Here is a 24,208-nt window from a genome sequence, read left to right as displayed (position 1 = left end):
GGGAGGGCGGGCAGGAGGCCCGGGCCGCGGCCAGGAGAGCTGCAGGCGGAGCCACCTGCGAGGGGTTGTCATTAAACAATCAATCGTATCATTAGAAAGCCAATAACTTTTTATAAACTCATACACGTCTGCATGGGAGAAGGGAAGCAATGCCATTCCTAGCACAGATGATGCATTCGGTGACATAGCATGATGCAAACATTTGTGCTTACTCGTTTTCCTTGAAATAAGCTCTTTTTTTTCCTGAAAATGGCCTAAAGTTCTAGGATATGTAGTGTTTCCCTCTTGCAGTTGGAGTCATAAAATCAAAGCAGTGTGTAGGGATTTTTGCAGACTGTGTCTACAGGAGACACTATACAAACAAGATCATACACACCAACTATCCCCCACTTTTTCCTTCAATCCCTATTACAGCAGTTAAAGCTAGAAAAGCTTGCTAGTTTCTACAGTCACAGTCCTCAAAATAGGTAGTTTTTATTGAGACATTTTTCCAAAAAGCTCTTTTTCCTGAACAATCTCTCAACATGTGGCAAAAGACTTGCACTTCTTTGGGGGCGGCTGGGTTTTGAGGGATTTCTTTTTCCTTCTCTGGCACTTATCCTTTGGTTTTCCAGAAGCTGTAGCTATTCTAGTGGAATTAAGCAAGTCTTGCGTAAAGCAAGGATTTCCTGATGTTTGAATAAAAGATATTTCATTGTGATTGAGTAGTTTGATGATTAAAGTTGATGATCTCCAGATTCTCTGAATTGTCTGCTATGTTTGAACAGAGTCCTGCAAAAAATGGGAGACTTTTAGCATTAAATAGTTTAGATCATATGATGGACCTGGCAAATCAATTGTGTATAGACTGTTTTGATTCTCTGATTTTCTTCTATTGAAAAGAGTAAATAGGACTGAGGCAAAACAACTTATCAAGGCCTTTCGTTGAAAGATCTGACTGCAAACTTAATTGCTAATTTGCCCCAAATCACTTAATCAACCCAAATACCATATTAGTTGCTAACTAGAAAAGGGCTGTACACATTAGCAGCCCAACACGATGACTGTAGATGCTGAAGAATATGAGAATGAGTCACAGATGTTGGCCAGGCTCAGATGCTCATGTTAGCTACTATCTCCTATTGCCACTGTTGAGCATAAAACTGCTGGAGTAGGTAGACTAATAGCCTAACCTTGGAGGGCAGTTACTGTGTTTTTAATTTTGTATGTTATTTGTGACTTATTAATTGTTAACATACAGTAGCTATAAAGACATAATTAGCCGTCGTGTGGCCTTGATGGCAGAGATACCTTTCCACTTGCTGATTGTAGTGTCTTCCAGGCTAGGGTCCTGCTGCATGGCTGGGGATCACAGCACAATATTTATATTTCCTGATTTCAAAATATAACCCTGTGTGGACTGACTTAAAATAAGTAATTTAGTCATGTGTCTGAAGTGTGAGGTGCCTCATTCATAACATTAAAGCAGGATGTTGTGGACGTAATGCAAGAGCCAGGGGGTTTTGCATTTCACGTTTACAGGTTTTGAGCTTACAACCCATTTTTGAAACCTAACTTAAAATTATTAGTTGGCTTCTTCACATGTCCTGGTAGTAGCTAATTAACCAGAAGAGTGGTAAAAAAATTACCCAAATAATGAATATGTATTTCTCTTGTAATTAGATTATTTGAGAATTATTAAAGGTTTAATAATTACCCTTTTTTGTACCAAGTGATCCTTTGCTGATGAGCTACAACATAGCAACCAGACCTCTAAGTAGGCTTTAATACAAGTATAGAAGCTTTTAAAGTCTGTGGTGTCAAAGTAAATTAAAGTGTCCCTAAGTAGTTCTTAATACAATTGACCACAGTGATTTCTACAGGCCAATTATGTCTTACTGTGTCAATCATCCAATAGGCACTAATATAAAGCAGAACAGCGCTGAAGAAATTTGTTATGGACTGTCATGTCAAGAACCCAAATGCTAGCCTGCAACAGCCATGATATTATTAGAACTACTAAGGGTCAGATTCCAATTAATCCACAGATTTAACAGTCCTCCACTGTAGTGAGTCTAGGTACAATTAAGAAATAAAAGATGACAGGAAGGATACTTCCTGGCAGGTAATGACCAATAGCAGTATTTGAAGGCCCTTAGTCCAGCTGGTCATTAATTGCTCAGAGACACAATCTGGAGTTTGTATTTTCTATTGTAATTAAATATATTGAATAAATAAATCAACTGCTATTTTCCTCCCCTTTGTCCTGCCCGCTCCAATCTCGTGCAAGCTGCTGCTGTGGGCTACTGTGGTAGCAGTTAATCACCATGGGAAAATCTTGGTGTGAGTTAACCAGTGGGGAGGCAGACCATCACACCGAGCCTTGTAATCCAGACAGCCCCTAACTGCAGTGAGTCCTAAGGGCTCTCAAGGAACCTGCCTCTGCAGCTGGTGAGCAGGGTTTGTGTGCTGGGGCAGCAGCGCAGTGCTCAACCAAAGGGTGAAACGTGTCTGAGGGAAGCAGAATGGACCCCAGCAGCAGGAGAACCTCAATTCTCATCTTGGTCGTGCGCTGTTTTTCACTTGGTGCCAGAAAAATGGCTTGGTTTCCAGTGCAGTAGATCCCTCCTATCAGGACTGGAATAACAACAGCAACTTAGGAGGCCAAGAGGCTTATTTATTAGTCATCCAGCACTGTGCTGTCTTTCCCTGGCAGTGACAGTGTTTTATCAGTAAAATTTCTGAAGTCACTTAGGAGGCCAAGAGGCTCATTTATTAGTCATCCAGCACTGTGCTGTCTTTCCCTGGCAGTGACCTGATGCATAAACTGTATTATCAGTAAAATCTCTGAAGTCCAAGATGGCCTTTAGAGTGGCAAGATGACCAGTGCAGGGGAGTGAGCACGACCAAGTTGGTCAGGGGTGCTATCCTCCAGGGAAGGAAACCGGATGGTGCCTGGGCATGGCCACCCATCTGTCCTGGGCACACTGCTCCTCTCTGCACCAGGAACAACCTGCGTGCTGCCCTGCAGCCTCCAGCACACTACCTCCTCCAGAAGATTACTGCATGTGGAGGCAGCACTGGTTCAGCATGGTAATCTGTATTTTTTTTTTTAGATTGACATCTCTAGGTGTCAAAAAAATATCCTGTCTCTCACTTGCTGCAGGAAGCAGTGACTTTGTGCATCATTCCTCAGCTTGTTTTTCATTGCACCTATGTAATAACCCTGTTGACACCATGGGTGTTTCCCGCATTAGTGATCCTTATTCAGAGCTGCAGATTCCAGCAAGAAAAGGAGACAAATTATGTGGTAAGGGCTGTGTGAGGGGAAAACAGAAAAAAATTTAAAGTTTGGATGGCAGAGCATTGGATCCTGTTTCAGGTGTATCGCATGAAAGTAAAATTCAGGCTCAGTGACATGATGCTTCATCTCCAGGTGCCTTTGACCTCAGTCGCTTAAGCAGGACTGACTGTGATCTAGTACTTAACTCTGTTGTTCAAACTTATGGCATGGCCATTACCACATTTTGTAGGTTCAGTAGCAAAACCAAAGTTTCCTTCCTGCCTTCTCCTCAAGACCACCTTAGTGTTGCAGTTTGACTAACTGATTTGATGGCTTACCAGAAACCAAAGTTTATATTGCACAGTTGATATTTATGTATATTTCCTTTATAACATGTTGGTCAGCAGCTCCATCCACTTTTGACCCTGGAGTATTTAATCATATAGATTCATAATGCAGTGTGTAATTTTTCATCATTTCATGCACGGTGCTCTCTCCAGGGCAGTATGGATTCTTTCCCATTTGGATGTTTCAGGGTGGTTTGTGCAATAACTGCAGCTAGGCTGAGATCTGATGTAATGAACAATCAAAATGTTCTGTTACATTACTGTACACTACACTTCAATGTAATTTATTCTTTTCCTATGAGAACCGTGACTAATTACTAAGTCAAAAGCCAATCATAATACACAAATGGCAGTTTACAGACATGGCAATATGACAACTATAGGGGTTTTTGTTGTCAACTTTGGTTAGTTTGTTTAATGATATATGCAGCGGAGAAGAGGAAGGCAAAGAAAGAAACACGAGAACCGTTTTGTCTCCCTTCTACTCAATAAAAATCCTTCTGAGATTATGCTGCTACCAACAGCACTTCCTGCTTACAAAATTGATGTTACCCAGTGAATATTATCAAATTAGGTTGGTTATCATGCATGTCTTTTACAGCATATGGTGTTAATGGATTTCAGAGGCTGATAAATGCCTTTGTAGAATGGAAAGGCATGGGGAAAACTTAAGAGCTGGAAGATCCTGTCACTAAATTTAAAGGAGGCCAGATAAACAGGCCTAGTTGCATTTTCCTGTCCATCAACTCATCATGGTCAATCTCTAATGCTAACTTCAAAGGGGTAATAAGGGACGGATAGAAGAAGTCACACACATCTCATAAAACAAAATTTATCTTTAATTTGTAAGTGTCAACAGCAGTACAAAAGATGGAGTGATGGTGAATAGATTAAGGGTAGAGAGGACAGTCTTGAGGTAAATGAGCATAAATAGGCAGTCTTATAGACACTCCCCTGAGGGGTCTAAACCCCTATCATGGCATATACTGTATCACCCAAGGATGACATGTTTAACATATCAGGAAAGCACCTTGTGCAAAAAAAAAAAAAGAAAAAAAAAAATGAGGAAAATTTTTAAAAAAATCCCCCCCCACCCGAAACATGTAGGTAAGGTGCCAACGTACACCAGAACATACTGTATATGGACAGTGTCTTTCAATTTTGTCTTTTCCATTAATAACTGAGGCAGAGGAGGAGAAGACTCTTAAAAGTACCACTGAAAGATTATTTAATATTTAATTTACCTCACGTCAATACTGCACAACAAAATCCAAGAAGTCTGTTTATGCAATGTAGCAGAGCTAAGAATAACTATTCTCTTTTTTAAATTGAGAACAGGATTATTTTTTTTTTTAATCAGTATCCTTAGCAAACTTGTTTCTTTGTTTTTGTTTTTTTTTTCCTGTATCAAGAGGAGAGTGTGAGATGTGATGGCAACCTTTAAGTTCATTTAAAAACTTTACACTGGACTGTACAAGATTTTCTTTTGATAAACTATTTACATTTTCAGACTTTAAAACATATTCAAAGCAGCAATAGACACTAGTTTTTCCTCTAAACGCCCAAATCATTACCGGCCATGGGCCCAGGTAGGTACCTGCATTGTATATAGAATTTCTACAAAGAAAACCTGCCCATTAAGTTAGCCAGTGGGTGTCCAACGAGCAGCCCCCGCCGGTGAGAGCTGCACCCACAGTGTTGCTATAGGAATCAAAGCATAGTACCTTGACAAAGAGTCTCAGTTGTCCCAACAGCTCTACACAAACTTTACAATTTGAAACAGCAGCTAGCATGTCAGTCCAGCATGTCAGTGAATTGTGCTGATTAAATTAACATAGAGTACAATCTCACAATATACATCACAAACAAATTACAATGTCAGGAAATAAGAGTTACAGTAAGATAAGTTATGTAGTAACAGCTTATAAGCTTGTCATAATGTAATAAAAAAATTTTTACATGGGAAATACAATAATGAATGAACATAAATGCTAAGCATTCTAGTTTGCTACAAGCTGAAGAAGGGTACAAGAAAAAAACTTTGCTTTCTAGAAAGCAAAACAGAAATGACAAAGGAAGACAAACGGAGAATGCACACTAGCAGGTCTGCAATGTGCAGCATACAAACAGTTAAATATTTGCACATTCCCCATACTCCAAGAGCACCAAGGACCTCACTTGTGGTTTTTAGAAAGCGGAAATTACAAAGCAAGCCATGTCACTAAGTTGCTTTATAGCTTTCATATTGCCATAAATACCAATTTGATAAGTTTTCCTTTAGCCCAGTTCGCCCCACCCCCTTTTTACCCAGCGTGTGAAATCTCAGAATACTTCTTTGTCACCATTTCCAACAAATCTGGTAGTTAAAAAAGGGCAGTGGATTAAAATGAAATATATTTGCATATACGTTTTGTTTTCCTTCTGTAGCAGGACATTACAGTATATAAAAAAAAAAAACTTAGTTTGATCTGAGAAAAATCACAGATATTAATGGGTTATAGAAAAAAAAAAAAACATGTTTGGGGAAGTTATTTTTTTAAAGGAAAAAAGAATGTTTTGTAAACCGATTTGAGGTCATATAGTATTATTCTTTTAAGAGAACATGCTTAAGTGCCAACTTGAATCTTAAAAAAGCATGCAAAACACCAAGGGTCCAAGCCCGTCCATTAACTTCTCCTAAAAACATGAAGAGCTCTATCATACATCTGCTGGCTGCATCTCCAGTGCAGTTGTTGGCACTGTGGCCCTGGCTCAGCAAAGGCTGCCCAGTTTAACACCGGTGCTCTACTGGTCCGTATGACGGCCGTGGAGGTACCAACATGCTTAATGTTGAGCAGGTAGAGAGGAGTTTTGCCGGGGGAGGATGGAGGTGTTAATCTCGTAGTATGTTTTGCTAGGAGATGACTTTGAAATGCCATGCCTGTGATATGACAAACAAACGCAGAAAGCCAGCCCCGAGCGAGGACCAGGCTTTAGGTTGCTCTGAGAAGTGGTGGTGTGTCTCCTCAAGGCACAACTGCCCACAGCTGACTGCCGTGCACTTGGCACGGGGTATCGGATTTATTGTGACTAACACTGCTGTTTTGCATTCCCATCCTGGAGCAATCCCACTTTTGCCCTCCCCCTGCCTCAGGCTGCACCCCAGAACACTGATTTGGGAGCACGTTGTGATCCCAGGTGTTCTCAGCAGGCAGTTCTGCAAGTTAAATGGTGGTGCCCAAATATACAGACAGACCAGAACTGGGCCACTTGGTCAGAGGCATTTCTCCGTGTAAACCTGAACCCTGGAAAGCAGTTCTGTTTCCATTAAGACTTTTAACTTCCATTTTTTATGAAATATGAAGTGAACTATTCTAACTGGTATCAGACTGTTTTGAGTGTTCTTCTCCTGAAAATAAGTATTTTATAATTTTTCCAAAAAGAAAATATATAGTATCTGTTAATTAAATAAATGGTCTGGTCACAGAGAAAATAGTATTACTATATTTGTGCATTACCTGAATGGAGTTGTTTCTTTTCAGAGTTTCTAAGAGGGGCTCAAAAACAATGCTTAAAAAACCCCAATTCCACAAATCTTCTTTGACTACTGTGTGAACAATTTTCCCCTGGTATTATAATATGACAATAAATTATTTAATGAATGTAGGAAATAAAATTTTGATATTATTAAGTCTTGGCTGCATTGCAAGGGTCGTCTTAGTCGTGATAAGCTTTCCAGGGACTTTGACTTCCAAATGCCATTCTTGTTAAGAAGAAAAATATCTCATCAGTTTTACTTGGATTCAGAAGACTGTGTTTCCTATCACACATATCAGAAATTTGGTATGTTTAATGTATCAACTTTCTAAAAAAAGAAGAAAGTATTCTGTGTTTGTGGAATATGCTATTAAAACCCAGTGAGAGCACAAGTGAGGCGTCTTGCTGTCCCAGCTACAGGTCCACAATACTGCGCTCACACTGCGGGTGTAAATTCAGCATCTACATGAGGTACAGTGACTTGTCAGCATTTAATATGGACCAACATACACTGATATAGAACAAAAGTAAATACATAACTTATACTTCACTAAGTATCCATAAACAAAAAATAAAATTCTATTTCCTATGTTATATTTACACAATTTAAAAAAATTCTAAAATGAGATGGTAAATTCATCAAAAACTTTGTTTTGAGCTCCGATTAATAAAGTAAAAATGTTGTTTTTTTCTCCTTATGATTGTCCTTCCTTGTTTTCTACTGACATTTTAGAGCCAATGTCGGCTAATAAATAGAATAAAATGCTCATATGCACGATTCAGAGTCAGATATGTTCCTCCCACTCCCCCCAGCCAATAAATGCAATTTTTACCAGCTGGCGATTCCTGAACAGCCAGTTATTTTCAAGAATGTGGCTTTAACATACAGAGCATCAGCACTGAGGCAGGGCTGGAGCTAAAACAAAGTGTTCTTACATACATGTATTTTGCATAAATAAATGAAATAACAAGACATAAAAATGACTCAAATCCGGCAACTGTGAGGCAGGCCCACACGAGTCGAAACAGATGACTTTTGTTCATGTAGTTTTCGTACAACAGTTTCACATTAGTCAGAAGTGATAAAAAATACCATTTATATCCAGTGCTTATAACACTTACGAAACAACATCTGTGAGTGTGTGTTTTTTTGTACTACAAGCAAAATCAAGTTTCAGTCCTAAAGAACAGTCCTTTGTTCTCCACAAGCCTGCAGAATATTATTTTGGCATGGTCATAAAATTTAAAAAAAATTAACCAACTAATCTAAATGTTTGCCTTTTGTGCAAAAAAAAAAAATAATTACATAAAATACAATGCTAGGAATACAGCATTCTACCTATGCAACAAAACCAGAAAAAAAAAAAGAGAGAAAGTGACATGGGGGGAGGGAGAGAAACTTCTAACTGGAGAATTATGTAAGACATTAATAAATAGTAATTTTTTAGGAAATAATGGTATCCTCCCCCCAATCTGAGCTGAATGTATTAAAACCAGTTCAAATTCCCAAGCAATTATAAGAACAAAAACACTATCAGTACCTTAGCCAGCTTAAAGAGGGCGCTCACCAGCTAACGACACAGCATATGCCTTTAAAGTCTTGGCTAGACCAGTTTATTGCTTATTAGACATGGACTCAGAACACATTTAAATAAATATTAAAAATATAGCATTTTGTTCCAAATTACAAAATGGTCAGAGAAATTTGACCATCATGTTTCTATGCCATTATCTTTATAAATTGTCCTGTAAATTGAACAATATTCTTTGTCTTGGGGGTCGTTCTCGCACATTTTCGTGTGATTCCTACAGTGGCAACAGTGGCTACCTCTGCTCAAAGAGGTCTTGGTGGGGCGACGAGGACAATGACTGCTCCTGACACAGCGTCTTGCCATTGCTCCTCACGTGAATTTCTGCAGGACAGGGTGATAGCAGGAGGACAGCCAGCATCAACACTGCTGCTGACACTGTCTGGGCCCTAAACAAAGCCCGTTCAGCTCTGCGGGAAGATTCCCACAGGCTGCAAGGAGCTCTAGGCCCACTCGTACCTCTCAGCCTGAGTCTGAATTTATCACCAACGTGCTGAACATGTCCAATTCAAAATAAAAGCTGAGGGAGTTGAGGAGCTTCAGTACATGTATTCGTCAGGCCCACTGGATCTGCATACATATATATATATATATACACAGTGATGTATTTGTGAACAGGAGTGGAGTGTGAGGGAAAAAAAAAAGGCAGTTTCTCCTCTTTCTCTGAAATTTCATACATTTCCAATCTTTGAGTCTCTCTCTCCTATGCTTCCCAGAATTTTCTTTAGCAATTGCATTGTTTCTAGTAGTAATACAAATAAAAATTTTAGTTTCTATAGCACCTTACATCCAAAGGTTCCAAAGCACTTGACAAGCATTCGTGAAGATCTGGCTTACGTTCCCACGTGACTAATATTCAGTAAATATTTTTGATGCACCATTTTCCCAGCCTTCCAAGTCAGGTACATGTGTGGCCTTCCCTCCCCCACTAGGAGTCTCACAGATAAATCACTGCATACTTAAGGGAGCAAACAGTTCCTTCAGGTGACAAGAGGAACGTCATGTATGGAGCCATCATTCACTGCAGGATTCTACAGGCCCTAAAGTTCATAATGATAAACAATTTTTTTTTCTTAGGAATATTTGTACTGTATGTACATACAAAAGTACTCACTTTATTTTGCATTACATATAGCAGAGTGTTTCCAAGTGCTCCTTGAACATACAGTGTTACAGGAACAACTGAATTTCTCATTCATAAATGTCATGTTCATTTTAGTAGCAGGTGCACTTATTTTCATATACCTGTGTAATCTCTCAGAGGAGAAAGAAAGGGCTCTTTAAAATAGCAATAAGGAATTTTAAGTGTAATGCCACCAACAGTACTTTTAAAAATAAATATTAAGTATTTGGACCCTTGACATTCTGGAATGAATAAATTATTTAAGAGAAAATGTGTTAAGACTGAATGCAAGGGTTAAAAGCAAAGGGGTAAAGAATGTAATCAGAGGTGGCCTCACACTGCTCAGACAGGCCTGTCCATAGCTGGTGATCGCTCTTTTGTGCTTACTTAAAATTTCACACTAATGGCACATCAAGAGGCAAAAGCAATTGGGCACATGCACTATGGCAACCATGTTCACTACTTAAGAATATCCTGTCTCCAGATTCCTGAGTACTTCACCATATTCTGGAAAAAAAATTAGGTTTCATATATATTTTTTTTAAGATGCCAAAGGATTGTCTAAGACTTTACAGTGTCTCCTTTAAGACTTTTTTTTTAAATGTTAAGATTCAAAAGTGATGAAAAGTTTGGCACATCAGAAGTTCAGCTATACATATGGAAAAAAAATGGAATTCAGAGACTATTTTTTAAAGACGAGCTATGATGCACAGGTGTGCACACTTGCGGACTTGTTCTGTTTCACAATATGAAATCTGCAGGTTTTGTTTTCTAAAATAATCCAGAATAAAAACACATTCACAACCTGTAGGCTGGCACAGCATACCTGAGTGAGAATGTAGAACCCCCATCTAAAACAGTAACTTAAACCTTTATCAGCATTCAAACGGAAAATAGACAAAAGGTAAGACTTGTAAGACAGCTATTGATTCATATAAGTTTTCAAGTCCTGATGTCTGATATTTAATATATGTCTTCATCTAAATTAAAAAAAAAAAAAATCCAAGTTCATGAAAAATTAGGGAAACAATCTGTCTCACACGTTAAGAAACATTTAAGACCATTCTGCTGATGTAACTGTAGGAGCCACACATGCATGCAGGCTCTTTAAGAACATTTGTTCAAAAAAAACCCAAAAAAAACCCAAAAGAGTCTGAGTACTTTAATTCTGTGAACACTCCTCAGTTGGCACTGACTGCCTCATGGGCTTCATTTTCACTGCTATAGTCTGATTTGGGATCATCCTCATAGTCCTCGTACATCTCCATCTCATCCTCTCCATTTATCATCTCGTTTGCAGCCAGGCTTCCGCTGTCCGTCTTCATGCCGTAAGTGCTCTGGATGACGGGGATGCTGGGCTCCGGGCTGGCCGAGGTGCTGGAGCAATCCGATGTCATCTGAGGCGACGGCGTGGTAGTCGCCATGGTAATAGCACCAGGATAGACAACCCCCGTTCCCGTGGTGATTGGAATTTGAGGCTGTTGTCTGGAAGGGAAAACAAGAGGGGAGCGTGATTTCCTGGGCTCAGAGGAGGGAAGGCAGTCACGGGAACGCACAGACCTTCTGCAAGTCCAAAAGAAAGAAAAGCAGCTGGTTTCCTAGAAAAGCTGCGTGCATTCCTCTGGGGTGAACAGTCCTGGCCTGTACGGTGTGGGTTCGTCTCAGCTTCCCCCAAGGACAACTGGAGAGCAAACAGTTTAGTACCTACCAGACACTGATTCTTTCATGTATGTTATGGGTTTGTTTAAACCATACTGCAAACTAGCACTCGGACAGAGGTCAGCAAAAGGCTTCGGGCACCTGTGTGATGCCTAACTGGTACTGCAGACATCATGTATCCAAAATTAAGTCCTCCAAACTCCTGACACAAGCTTCTGTAAATGGAAGGGACCTCAAGATTACTTATAAGTATCTAAAATGGCAGGCAGGTAACGATCATTGTCTAAACATCAAGTACATAATTTGCTGTTTGAGTGCTAGGTAAACTCCTCTAGCACTTAGAAATACTTTGATATTTTATTGCTGGCTTTTGATTTTTATTTAAATCCATGATCAGGATGCCATTTTTATTCAAGATTTAATGCGTAAGACTGAGTTTTTGAAGCAAAGTGCTTTAAAGAAATAGAACAAATCTTTTTTTTCTATGCTAATGGACAGTCTACAGAAATTAAGACTTCCTTCTGAGGACTCGCTGTCAGAGCTGATTTATTTTGACAATGCAAATACATGGGAAAACTCAATTACAAGGTGCACTACTTATACTTTTGACACACCTTACCCTCTGATCTATAACTTTGGACTATGTAACATTGTCTTCCGTGTGTGTGATTTTAAGCACGCTGGAGCAATACCACACTTCAACTAAAATAGGCTTATACCAATGCCAGCCAAGAAATTCAACACAAGCAGTGCTGCAAGCACGTACGTAGCTGTACTAAGTGCTGCAATGTCTCTCCTTACAGTGATGTGTGTATATTCAAATGCTTTGCTGTGTAAAGGTCAGGCGGCTGAACCCATTCCACGGTCAAGCCCTTATTGGCTACAAATTAATTAAATCTACTCCTTACATTTGGGTTAATTAACTAATAACATACTTTCTGTATTAAAATACCCATATAACTGTTCTCCTATCATTTCTGGATCATTACCTTTAGCAAAGCTGAAGGGATAGAACTTATTTGAAGGAAGAGAATCTCCATTGTACTTTAGATGTAACACTGAATGAATACACCCAGCACCAGAAACACCAAAATGCCCTGAAAGATGCTGGTTTAGCATTGACTAGCTATTGAACATACATGCCTATTTGCATAATCTATTTAAAGAATCATATATTTCAATGTCTTACCAACCTTCTTTAGAACAATATTGACCACATATTAGAGAACTATTGTATAATTTTAGTAGGGGAAGCAGTGTCTAGATGTGTTTGAATGGTCTAATGAGTCTGTCACTTCTTGACCTCTGTGTCATTCGACACTAAAATTCCAAAGGACATTCCATGAACCAGCCTTCCACATGTCCCTCTTCACTGGCTAAATCAATACACAAAATAATGTACAGCTAAATGTAGTCTTTATTGTTCATTGATCAAACTCTAATTTTTACAAACATCACACTACAGAACTGCTGGGAAACCAAACCCCTTCAGGTCTGGGAACCAACACAGACAGTCAAACTGAATGCTGTGTAAGACCACGTTAGAGCTGCACGTAGCACTGCCCTTGCTGCTGCTGCCAGCCCAGCTCCCAAAGCCTCAGCACTGCCTGAGAAAGTCAAGCAGCTGTTGTAGGAGTACAGTACACCTGGCCAGCAGCGAGCTAAAACATGGCAGGAAGTCACCTGACACTGTCATTATACTCCTGTTTGCAAATTATGATTTGCAGATGATTTACAAACAGCTAGGGATTTTTCACTAAATTTTCACTTTTTAAATGGTCTGATAAATGTTCTGTGAAAATAATTTTCAGCCAATGTATTTGCTTGCAAGTGATTGTCAGCAAACATCTTTCAATACTTTATCCATAAAATTGAACACCTACCTCACAGGGGAACGTTTCTGTTCTAGGACTGGATATTGTAAGGAGTATAAACTGTTACTGTTAAAACCCCATACATAACCCTCCACAACTTTTAAACACAGAAAATGTTCACATTAATGACTGTTCCCACAAAGCAAAGGGAAAGAAACACACACGTGGTCACAGAAAAAAATCTACATAGTTGTCACCAGGCCATATACACTTAATTCTTTCTAATCTGCCCATCTAAAAACTGCAGGTACTGATCTTTTTTCTTCTTTCTTTTTTTTTTTTTATTTCTTAGAATAAATAAATTCACAAATCAAATCATCCCTAGTCATTTATCAAAGAACAAAACAATACTAACATTAATATTTTACAACTCTCCTAATAAGACTGGTAGAAGATACTCAAAGATTAATTGAGTCCAAGCTGCTCTTGTGTTATAGATGACACTAAGGATCAGAACCTTAATATTCACCCTTACCCACTCCATCCAAAAATTTGCCATTTTTGAGAAGCAAATTGCCTTTTTATAAACAGCAAGAAGGAAAAAAAAAAAGAAATTTGTTTAGGACGGAGCTGTGAAGTGTCTTGCTAAAACAATGGTTGTCAACATTAAGCTCCAAAGGACAGACTCAGTTAAAAAATTCAGATAGTCTTTCAAATGCTTATCAAGTCAGCAGAAGACTTTTGCATATCCACATTGCAATGGGACAGTGTGTTTGTGCCAGTACTACCCATTTCAGTGGATAAAGGGAGCAGGTCATGTGAAAATAAAGCAGAATATACAGATTGCTTTTACTTGAGAATGCACCAAATGCAGGGCAAACTACAGAGTGGATCTAAGTGGTAAGGAACTTGTTTAGTGTAACAGGAGAGTTATAGGCTTACTGAATTTGTCATTCACAAATACAGTTCTTTTTTACACATTAAAAATCAGACATGATGTGCATGCCTGCTGCTGAGTGAGTAATAACAGTGAGCTTGAAATTACCCATATCTCACTGTGGAACTGTAAATGTGGTAACTGCACCACCTAAATGGGAAGTCTCTCAAACTGCTACCCATTTGCTACAAAAATTAGCTAGCACCTAAACATGGGCCCTCACATACCCCCAGTAACTGGACACATACCTCTCACTTGAGCCCTGTTATTACTTAGAGCTCTCACAGTTGGGAAAGTTTTTAGATTGCCACTGTAAATTCCACTCAAGTTGCTGCATTACGCCCCAGAAAAAATTATTTTAGGATATCACAAAATATATGGATGGCATATGTTACTGGAGATGAGTGTTAGAACTTTCTAAGTAATTAAATTATATAGGATGGGGAGGGAGAAAGAAATCAGAGCACTTATTTAAATTCTAACCACTCTCCCTGAAAGGAAGAGTTGGAGGTTCTAACCTATGCCTTTGGCCATTAAGATTGGGTTTTTTTTTATTTGTAGTTCTTAAAGGCATTCACGTTAATGTTGGTTTTGTTGTGGTGTGTTGTTTGTTTTGTTTTTTTAAATAACATCTAATGCCACATGTTTTGTCTTGAGTCAAGCTGGAGTTTTGCCTGTCATAGGACCTTGGAGCAAGGAGATAAAAACATACCTCACTACAAGCTGCAGGTTACCATTCAGCTCAGTTCCACATGGTTAAAAGCAAGGATGTTTTCTCCCTGGTTAAGATTTCCAGAACCCAGCATTAATCTTCCTGTCTCTTCAGATCTGTGAGGAACAGTGACACATGGCTATGTAGCCTGGCTTCAAACCACTCCTGCCTCCACCATCTCCACTTTGCCAAATAAATCTTTACGTGGCCAACTACTACAGGTCTCTTGCCTCGTCCCTCTACCAGTATTGCTAACAGGTCTGTCTGGTCTGGGGCCAAAGATTAGGCCCAAAATAGTTAGGTAAATATAAAAAAGGAGGTAACATGAAAATTCTTAGACCCATCGACCTGCACACAAGCTTGTGGCAGTAATGTTCTTGGGATTTTCCCGGAGAATTTTCCACTTCTGACTTTTGCAAAACTAGCTAAACATTTAAATTGGCAAATTACCATTGTTTTCTGATCCCTTCTCAGCTATTTTCTGACAGCTCTTTAAATGACTGAAGCAAAATCGATTGCATTAAGGAAAATGCTTATATGCTACACACCCCTGAAACATACGTTCCCATAAGGAATGAAATAACAGTAAATCTCACAAAAGCACCCATTGTGTACTTACTTAAAGTTCAAGCTACAGCAGTATAGTATTACAGCCTTATTCAAAACTGTAGTCTAGCAACAGCCAGACTATGTGTGTACAGTAGTTATAAACACTATAAAAGCTTTATTCTAAACATCTTACGCAGGTAAAACACAAAAAAGTTACTGCTTATATAATTTTGCAGAGAAATGTGTATATCATATACTTGTATTTAGAGTGTATTAGACTGTAAAAATGACTGAGAATTGAATTATTTTTGTAAGACAAGGCAGCAAAACACAGCCTTCTACCTTAAAATGTCTGAATTTATGGTTTATATATGATCCATTTGCTAGTTCACATTTACGCATTACAAAAAAAGTGCTATTGAAGATAAATTGTAAATCAATTGAAATCTGTGCAGGGATTAACTTATGCTGAAGTTATCATGCACAACTTCTCATGAGTAATGTTATTATTAAAAGTAACTCAACTATTTTAAGGACAAAGCTGGCTTCAGATTCAGCTTCCACTAGCTTAAAAATTGCAAATTTTTAATATACTCTGCATTAAACATGAATTATTTCTGTATCTTATCTGCCTCATTTGGAACAAAATTCACTTGTAGGGATGCAATAGATGGTCTACGCAGGTTTTAAGTTCCACTCTGTTCCGTAAAATATTTGCCCGTTCCCAGATTTTTGTGCTGATCTATCACACATATAACTTTTACCTCAAGACATTAATTCCCTGCCCAATTTATTCCAAGAAATCTCTCTCATTCACTTTGGAAGATTTTCTTCCAAAACCAGAATAGAACCTAGCCATTCATTAGCAAATTTCCCTATGTTATTTTAAAGCCTATCTAGTCTGTATATTTAGATTCTCTAAACAACTTTTGTGCATCTTACCAATGTTTATCAGAGAGTGCAGCTCCCTGAAGTAAGCAGGATGTGCTCTTTGCATTGTAAAAGCCCAAGCAGTGCAGAACTCTTTCTGCGTTACGAGTGCTGGTGGTGGGGTCTCAGCTGTGCACATGGCAGGACTAGTCTATGCTAGCCAATGGCTCACCCAAGGGGATCTGATAGGAATTAACCTTTACTGGATTGCTTAAGCCAGAAATGTACATTTGTTATGAAAGAATATCAAAGATAAAAATGGAAGAACATAGTTTTCCTTGCTATTTATACTTTCCTCTAGCCACCTGGTTTGATCTTTCTTTCCTTTCACACATCTCCCGTTGATCTTTTTATTGTGTGATGATAATTTTTTTGCCATTTTGGCATACCCATTCCCAACTTAATTGCTAAGTTCTTAAAAAAAAAAAAAAAAAGCAAGACTTCTAGCAGACCAGGGCACTTGGCACATTTCACTGAAGTCTATTTTGTAATTTTGCTGTCTAGCTTACACTGAAATATTTACTGTAAACATAGAGTATATTCAATCCTAAACCAGACATTTGTCTCATATTTCATGCTGAAAAAGAAGCTGCAACTCAGCCCTCATCTCTACAGTCCTGAAGGATGGTTTATGCTCTTTGTTCCATGAAAACAGTGAAAAATAATGGATGAACGAGGTCAGTTAGGAAAACTCTTCCAGCTGATGCTTTGTGTGATATTTATGTTAAACACAAGGAGGGATCATGTTTAGAAGTTGGTGGTCTCAGTTACTGTGTTTCACTTAATTACTATATAAGCTGATTTGGATGAAATATTGTTTTTTATTACTCAGTAAACTATTCTCCTGAAATAAATGATGCTCCATTTTATGCTTCAGATTTTAAAAAAGCTGTCCTGGTCTGGTTTTTTTTACCTTTTTGCTTGGTATCTTCTGGGGTTTTTTTTAATTCTGTTATAATTCCTTCTTTATGGAAAAAGAGAATTTGGTGCAACAGTAGGAAGTCACAGAAAAGAATTTTATTTTTTTTAAATGGCAGTCTATGTTTCCTCAGTATCAACTTTTATATTCATATTGAACTACAACATGGATCTCCTGTCACCTTTACTGAAGGCATCCGTTAGTCTTCGTCCCCCCTTTTTTGTCACTTGTGTCACTAAAAGTCCTTGTTTCCAGGGAAATCCACTGCATCAGTATATGAGTGCACAAAAGTAATTTACTCTTACTTTAAATTTTCTTCAACATGGATAGAGCATGGTGGAGTGGACTTAACATAAACATGAATAGAACCAACCCTTTTAAGAAAGTTGTGACATTCTCCTGGCCTTTGTGATACTGTTTGGTGCAGGAGAGAGATGCTACATTTAGGTTTCACCAGAAGTTTAACTTTTAATAGTTTTCATTATATATTAAAAAAAAAAAAAAAAAACAACACAAAATCACTCTTTAAGTAGGCACTTTTGCAAGTTTCTTCAATCCATCCTCCATATTCATCTCCATATTTAGCTACCACTTCCAATGTGTACAAAGCTACTGCTTAATACTATTTTAAATTAGCAAACAATTCTTAAATTGTTCAGACTGCTGTTTTGGCATTTCCTTTACATTTCTTGTCTAGATGTGATTTGGTCTGTCAATCTGCTTTGGAAGACACAAGATAGAGTTTCATTCCCCCAATCTGAATATAATTTGTGATGTGCTGTATAAATGCAGATTTCTATTTAGAGTTCTATGTACAATTTTGATGAAAGCCTATTAGTAAACAATTTCCCTTAGAACGAAGAATGAAACACAATGTCAAAACTGTAGACTGGAAGGCTATTTCAAGATATCAAAAACACTTCTATTTACTGATTGAAGAAAAAGCCCACATTGTTGCAGGCTGCACCACAAAATAATTGACTGCAACAGGAGTTCTGCATCCCAAGCCAAAAATGAGGGCACATAATCGACGTCAAGGTCAATTATCTCTAAGTGAAGTATCCAACAAAAGGAGACTATTGTGATTGGAGAAATAAGCAGAACATTGTGAATTTGGAAAGGCTGGCACTGGAGATAGCTTTGAGACTCTTTGTAAACCACCAGAAACATTGTGTTAGAGCACTGAGCATCACAGATTAATTTGTTATAAAAAAAAAAAAAAAAAAAAAATCCTCCCCCCAAAAAAATGAGGGAGAGAAATTGGTTATGGTGCAGTTGTTTCACTGGACTTTTGTTATCTTTAGCCTGTGGATCTCTTATAGTGCTGCTTTCTCTGCTGAAGACTAGAGGGAATACTGTTAAAAAACACACTGTGCCAGGATCTTTTGAGCCATATATTCCGAGTTGTAAATATACCCAGTCTATCTGTGCACTACTTGGCAGACTCTTCCTAAAATGCCTATTTTTAAAAAATACTTTTTTCCACTGTTCTATGTATAAGAAAATTCCTAATAGCCTCATGCTACATCATTCATGTTGTTCCTAATGTAACTGCTATTATTCCTGACCCTTTTCCCCCCTCTCCTGATTTCTTATTCTACACAGGAATAATCTTTTGTGTTTTTTCTCTTTGTTGTCTTAATTTAGGAAATGATCCTGGAGTCATTATTAACCCAGAATGGATTAGCTTACTGACAACTCACAAAAGACACGATTCAAACCTTTCAGGCTAATGGGAAACAACTTGTTCTGACTTTAAAGAATTCCACAATCAGTCTCATAATCAGCATTCAGTGGCAAGCTGAGAGCTCCGTGTTGCATGATATATGTGATGGTTTTAATAAGGTCTTACAGGTTCAAATCCTTACCTTCTAAATTACATTAGTCAGTGACTTAAACAGATAAGTCTATTTGTTTTCAAACAGCATGTTTTGTTGTTGAAAACACTTACAACAATAGTACTCACCCTACGGTAAAAAATTGCCTCATCTCCTGTCTTCGAGACCTCATCAGCTGCTTGTACTCCCCGATGCGCAGTTTCTTGCCATCCACGATGCAGGTACGTTTTGGTCGGGGTTTATATTTGTAATTAGGATACTTTTCTAGGTGGATTTTACTTAGCCGTGCCTGCTCCTCATAATAAGGTTGTTTCTCTTGATTTGACATGGACTTCCAACGAGATCCTATTAACACAAAACATTTGTGAGTACTCAAGTAGAGCGGGTTTAGCTTTACGTGTAAGCTTTTCAACAGGCCTTCTTGCCATAATAAACAAATTTAAAATACGTTAATTAAATAGACTGATCTGAATTTACATCAGCCAGCACATATATTGGGATGCAAAACCTGAGACACCTTAAAAGAACCTTAACTTTCAGATATGGCTGCAGATCAAACATATGTAAATCTCTATTAAATAGGTGCACTTAAAATCAATAGTTCTCAAAATCTCAGCCTCATGCTGCAAAGCAGAGTACTTCATTTTTTGCAGTATGAGCATTCATCTGTGAATAATTCCATACTTTGTAATCCTGCACACAGCATCATCGTTAGGTAAGGTCTGCAACCATTCTTCTGCTGTTAAAAGCTTAACATGTTGCCTGTGGATACATGCTTCTTTGGTAGTTTTATGAGGATTTGTTTTATACGCTTCTACTAATAGACACTAATACCTTGCTGTGTAGCAGGAAAATATTATCAAAACATTATAGATTCAACAAAATTATGAAAAAATCCCTTGCTCTCCAGGTGTCTTCAATTTAAAAAAACCTCCTGATAGAAGCATGGCATAATATTGGCACCTTACCATATTTTATATCCTATTACACATATTATCTTCTGGACGGATGAAATAATTGCACAGAGGTGCACTGGAAAAGTTACATTTAACAAACTTATATTTAAAAAAAAAAAATAAAAAACCAGAAAGAACACTGCAATTATATACACTACTTCAGGTACTGTAAACGCTCACTGAAAGCTGCACCAATAAAAAAGTTTAAAAATTAGCACAGTGTACACAGGAAGAGGAAAAAGCATTCAAATATCTTGTATTGTTTATAAGGACCTATCTAAACACTTGAAAGGAGAAGAAATTTCTTTTCCAGGGAATAAGAAATGCAGAAAATAGCTTTTTGGTGTCTTTTAGATGAATAAAATGATTACAGCTGTGGTAAACGTGGGTGGAAGCTATTCTTTTACCAAGATTTTTCATACATCAACAAATGGAAAGTTGTATAAATATTATCCACAGCCAGCAATACTCTGTGTCAGTTCTAATATTTCAGTCTCTTTTCTCATTGTCCTGAAAAAGTTGCACAGATATTATATGGACATAGACTTATTTGTGGCAGAGCAGATACTGACAGGTTAATTCCATGGTTAACAAACACTCAATTGCTGGCACTTCTGAAATATTTATGCTGGAAGTTTACATTTTAATGAATACAGTTACTATGTTCCTAATAGGTTTTTTTTTTCACAGAATGCACACAAATAATATAGATTCCCTACAGCTGCCAACACTGAAACAGTGCAGGTTTTATACAAAACTGAAAGGCTATTCATATAACTTACTTATATGGTAGACAAAAATATGAGAACTACTAAGTAAGGTTTTGGAAGTTTTAGGACAAAGCAACATTTATTTCTATGTATTCTTGCCTCTCATTGCACTAACATGCAACAAACTTTGGTAAGAATGTATTTGAAGTCAAAGTTTACAATAAATTGATTACCCAGGAAACTTGGATTTTACTTTTATTTATTACAAGTTACATTTGGAATCTGTCTTTCACTTCAAAGACTCAGAAAGCAAATATAGGTTTTAACATTTCACCACTCATTCTCACGTATGTTTCCAATTCTCTGGAGGGGTCTTAAAAAGAAAATGGAAATTTCTCAGAAATAAGCCAATTTACTGGCACAGTGGCAAAATATAATCCATGGTATATTCCCTGATAGTCCCAATCCATGCAAATTAAATATTAACCACGGTGTCTTTCAATTAAGCAATATTTTAGTTGTATGGCTCTAGTATTTCCTTAGCTTTTTGAACATTGTATAATTTTGAATCAAACATCATCTTGCATGTGAGAAGATAGGCATGTCCATGACTTTTGAATTGAGCCAGCTTCCTTTCTTTGACACTGCACTGTCTGACAGAAACCCTTGATTTTGTAGGCTATTGGTTTTTACCAGTATCTACCCTACCAAGCACCATTTTGTGTTCAGGTGATTTCTAGTGGGATCTTGCCATTAGCCCTTCTATCAGGATATGCTCTTGCAACAGATTTCACAAAACATTCTTTTTGAATGCTGCTAAGTTTCTAAAGCATGTTGTGGGTCTGCTGTTGAAAATAAAAAGCATTAGGGAAGGGACAGAAAGGGAAAAGGAAGGGAATGAAAATGAAAACAACCCGTGAGTCTTCATCTGTGTAAGTTTCAGCAATTCCAATTTCAGTGACGATCTCCCAAACAAAATATGCCCTAAAATTAGAGAAGTTGCTTCTCCAAGAAGGCAGTAACTAGCCTGTGTCACCAATATAAATAACATCATTTCGCAGCTCCAAAAATAACTAACCTCTGCCAATGGCCGCTACCAGAGCAGAGCTTTCCCAGCTTCCCTCAGGTTCAGCTCAGTCACAGTCACGGTTTGCTCACTGTCTCGCACTTACCGAGGATTTTGCTGATGTTGGAGTTATGCATGTCAGGGAAAGCCTGGAGGATCTTGCGGCGCTCGTCCTTCGCCCACACCATGAAGGCATTCATTGGTCGCTTGATGTGGGGTTCGCTGCTGGCGCGGCCCCGCGAATCCCGGTACACTCGAGCTTCAGCCACAGTGGCACCTCCTGTTGGCCAACAATAATACTGCTGTAGTTTAGCTGCAGAGCCATTCATTGCTTTACTGCCTGTAACGTCAGGGCAGGAAGAAACAAGATGGATGTGAAACATTATTACGTGGATTATGCAACCGCTTTCAGTGCTGCGTCTATTGCAGCCTCATTCTCTTTTTCCCTCTCTTTCTACCAGATCTATGAGAGAGAGACACAGAGCAAAAGGATACCCAGTGATTTCAGTATAATTGATCAGTCTTACCCAGATGAAGGCATCAATATCTGAATGAGGAAACAAAATGCACTGGTATTTCTCCAATTGCAGAGATTTGAAAGGGTTTGTGTTTGGGACTTTAACACAGCATACATATCCTGAATGTTCACCAAAACTCACAGGAAAATTACACTTCAGAATTCAAACTGATGTAGACCTGTTGGTACAATTTACAATGACTTTGCTGCTGGAGCAGCGAAGCACATGCCCAGCATTTCACAAAATAAATTATATAGTACACCAGGTACATGCTGTTAGTTGTATGGATCTGATTATATTTGGAGCTGAACGTTGTAAAGTCACATCTGCTTTAGTTGTATTTTAGACGTGTCTTGGAGTATTCGATCACATACATGTAATAAAACTGTCTGCCTTCAACAGGTACACACACAGCATCCTGGAGCTTCCAGAACGGGAGCCAAGCACTCCAGCTTCTCCACGCCTGCTGTGCTTTAATGCATCCCAGGGTCCCATCACAACCCACCATCAATTCAGCTTGTACATGCTAACCTTAACTGGTTTTATGAATGCATCCAACCCTGCTTCCTGACCACAAACAGCAAAGCTTCAAGGGGGTTTAGAGTTCACAGAGCTGAGTATGAGACACAGAACCAGTTAATCCAGGAGAAAGAGATAACCAAGCCTAGATAAGGCATGCTTTTGCCAGCAAAACTTTTTCAATTGTGATGATAACATATGTTTTTAGGGTTATACATGAGCTATAAAAGAAAGGCTAAAAGTCTTTACAGGGGAGAGCGACAGTCTTAGTCTTAGGCCTCATCAAACTGTTCATATAATTCAATACCTTGAAAAAACAAATTACCACAGCAAAAGGCCTCCTCTTTTGTAAATTACTACAGCTCCTGACACGGATTTATTTGCCAGATAATATGAGTTCTTTAAGCAAAACACTGCAGATTTATTGATTTCGGTGACTGACTCATGAGCTTTTAATTGTGCAATAACTAAGTTTCCTACTTTAGCATGAAAACACTAGATGTTAGGTGTAACGTTTAAAAAATTCTATACAGGAGAAAAATTTACATTAAAAAAGTCCTAAAATAGAGGATGCATAACTAATACACTACCTTTTTGCCACCAGGTCCACAGTACATTAATTTCATTTAAAACGCAGTGACCATACAGGATAAATTGATTTTGCTTTATATGGTGTTGACAGCCATGTTTATTGTGCAGTGAAATGTAGTGTAGTTTCGAGCTGACTATATCCATCACCACAGGGCAATATGCTGACTACTGGGCCAGATGAAGACATACATTACGCCGAGAGCAAAACACTCATTCGTGTACGGCAGTGTCTCCTCCTGAGGATCACCACGCTGATTTACGATGCCTCCAGTGCCATTACTTCACAACTGACACCAATTTGGCAATTTGTATACTAACACGCGTGCACATAAAAGAAGACAGGTTTGTGGCAAATGTGAGAGGCAAAACTATTTTAATACTATTCTAAGTTAAGCACCGTGCTACAGGTGTTCAGCATGTGCAGGAGGCTGCAGCTGCAGTCAGCTTTTTCTTGCAAAAAGGAGCAGTAGCTTTGCTGAGCGACCTGCAGGTAGGACCAGTTTAGAAGGGTGCATGGTTAATTGGGCTCTGACCACTGCTGTCAGAAGGCTTGGAACATGAACATCCAACATACCATCTTTCGAGAGAGGATATATTTACTGCATATATAAACTACTCTAAGTTACAAAAACAGTAAGTCGGCGCTGAAACAT

At 38.3% G+C, this 24,208-nt stretch overlaps 1 protein-coding gene across 1 annotated transcript in view; it reads right to left on the bottom strand.

Moving 5' to 3' along the window:
- Positions 1-11,018: 11,018 nt before the first annotated feature.
- The window catches only part of SOX6 (SRY (sex determining region Y)-box 6), a gene marked incomplete at its 5' end in the record, with an annotated part of 92,924 nt that continues 79,734 nt past the window's right edge, over positions 11,019-24,208 (bottom strand). Inside the window, 3 exons of the mRNA XM_008947113.1 lie at positions 11,019-11,322; positions 19,324-19,540; positions 22,034-22,267. Of these exons, the coding sequence (XP_008945361.1) occupies positions 11,019-11,322; positions 19,324-19,540; positions 22,034-22,267 (755 nt within the window). The remainder of the gene's footprint in view (positions 11,323-19,323; positions 19,541-22,033; positions 22,268-24,208) is intronic.

This window comes from Merops nubicus, unplaced genomic scaffold (assembly GCF_000691845.1).
Source record: "Merops nubicus isolate BGI_N331 unplaced genomic scaffold, ASM69184v1 scaffold3499, whole genome shotgun sequence".
Taxonomy (NCBI): domain Eukaryota; kingdom Metazoa; phylum Chordata; class Aves; order Coraciiformes; family Meropidae; genus Merops; species Merops nubicus.
This window is presented reverse-complemented; position numbering and strand designations above follow the sequence as displayed.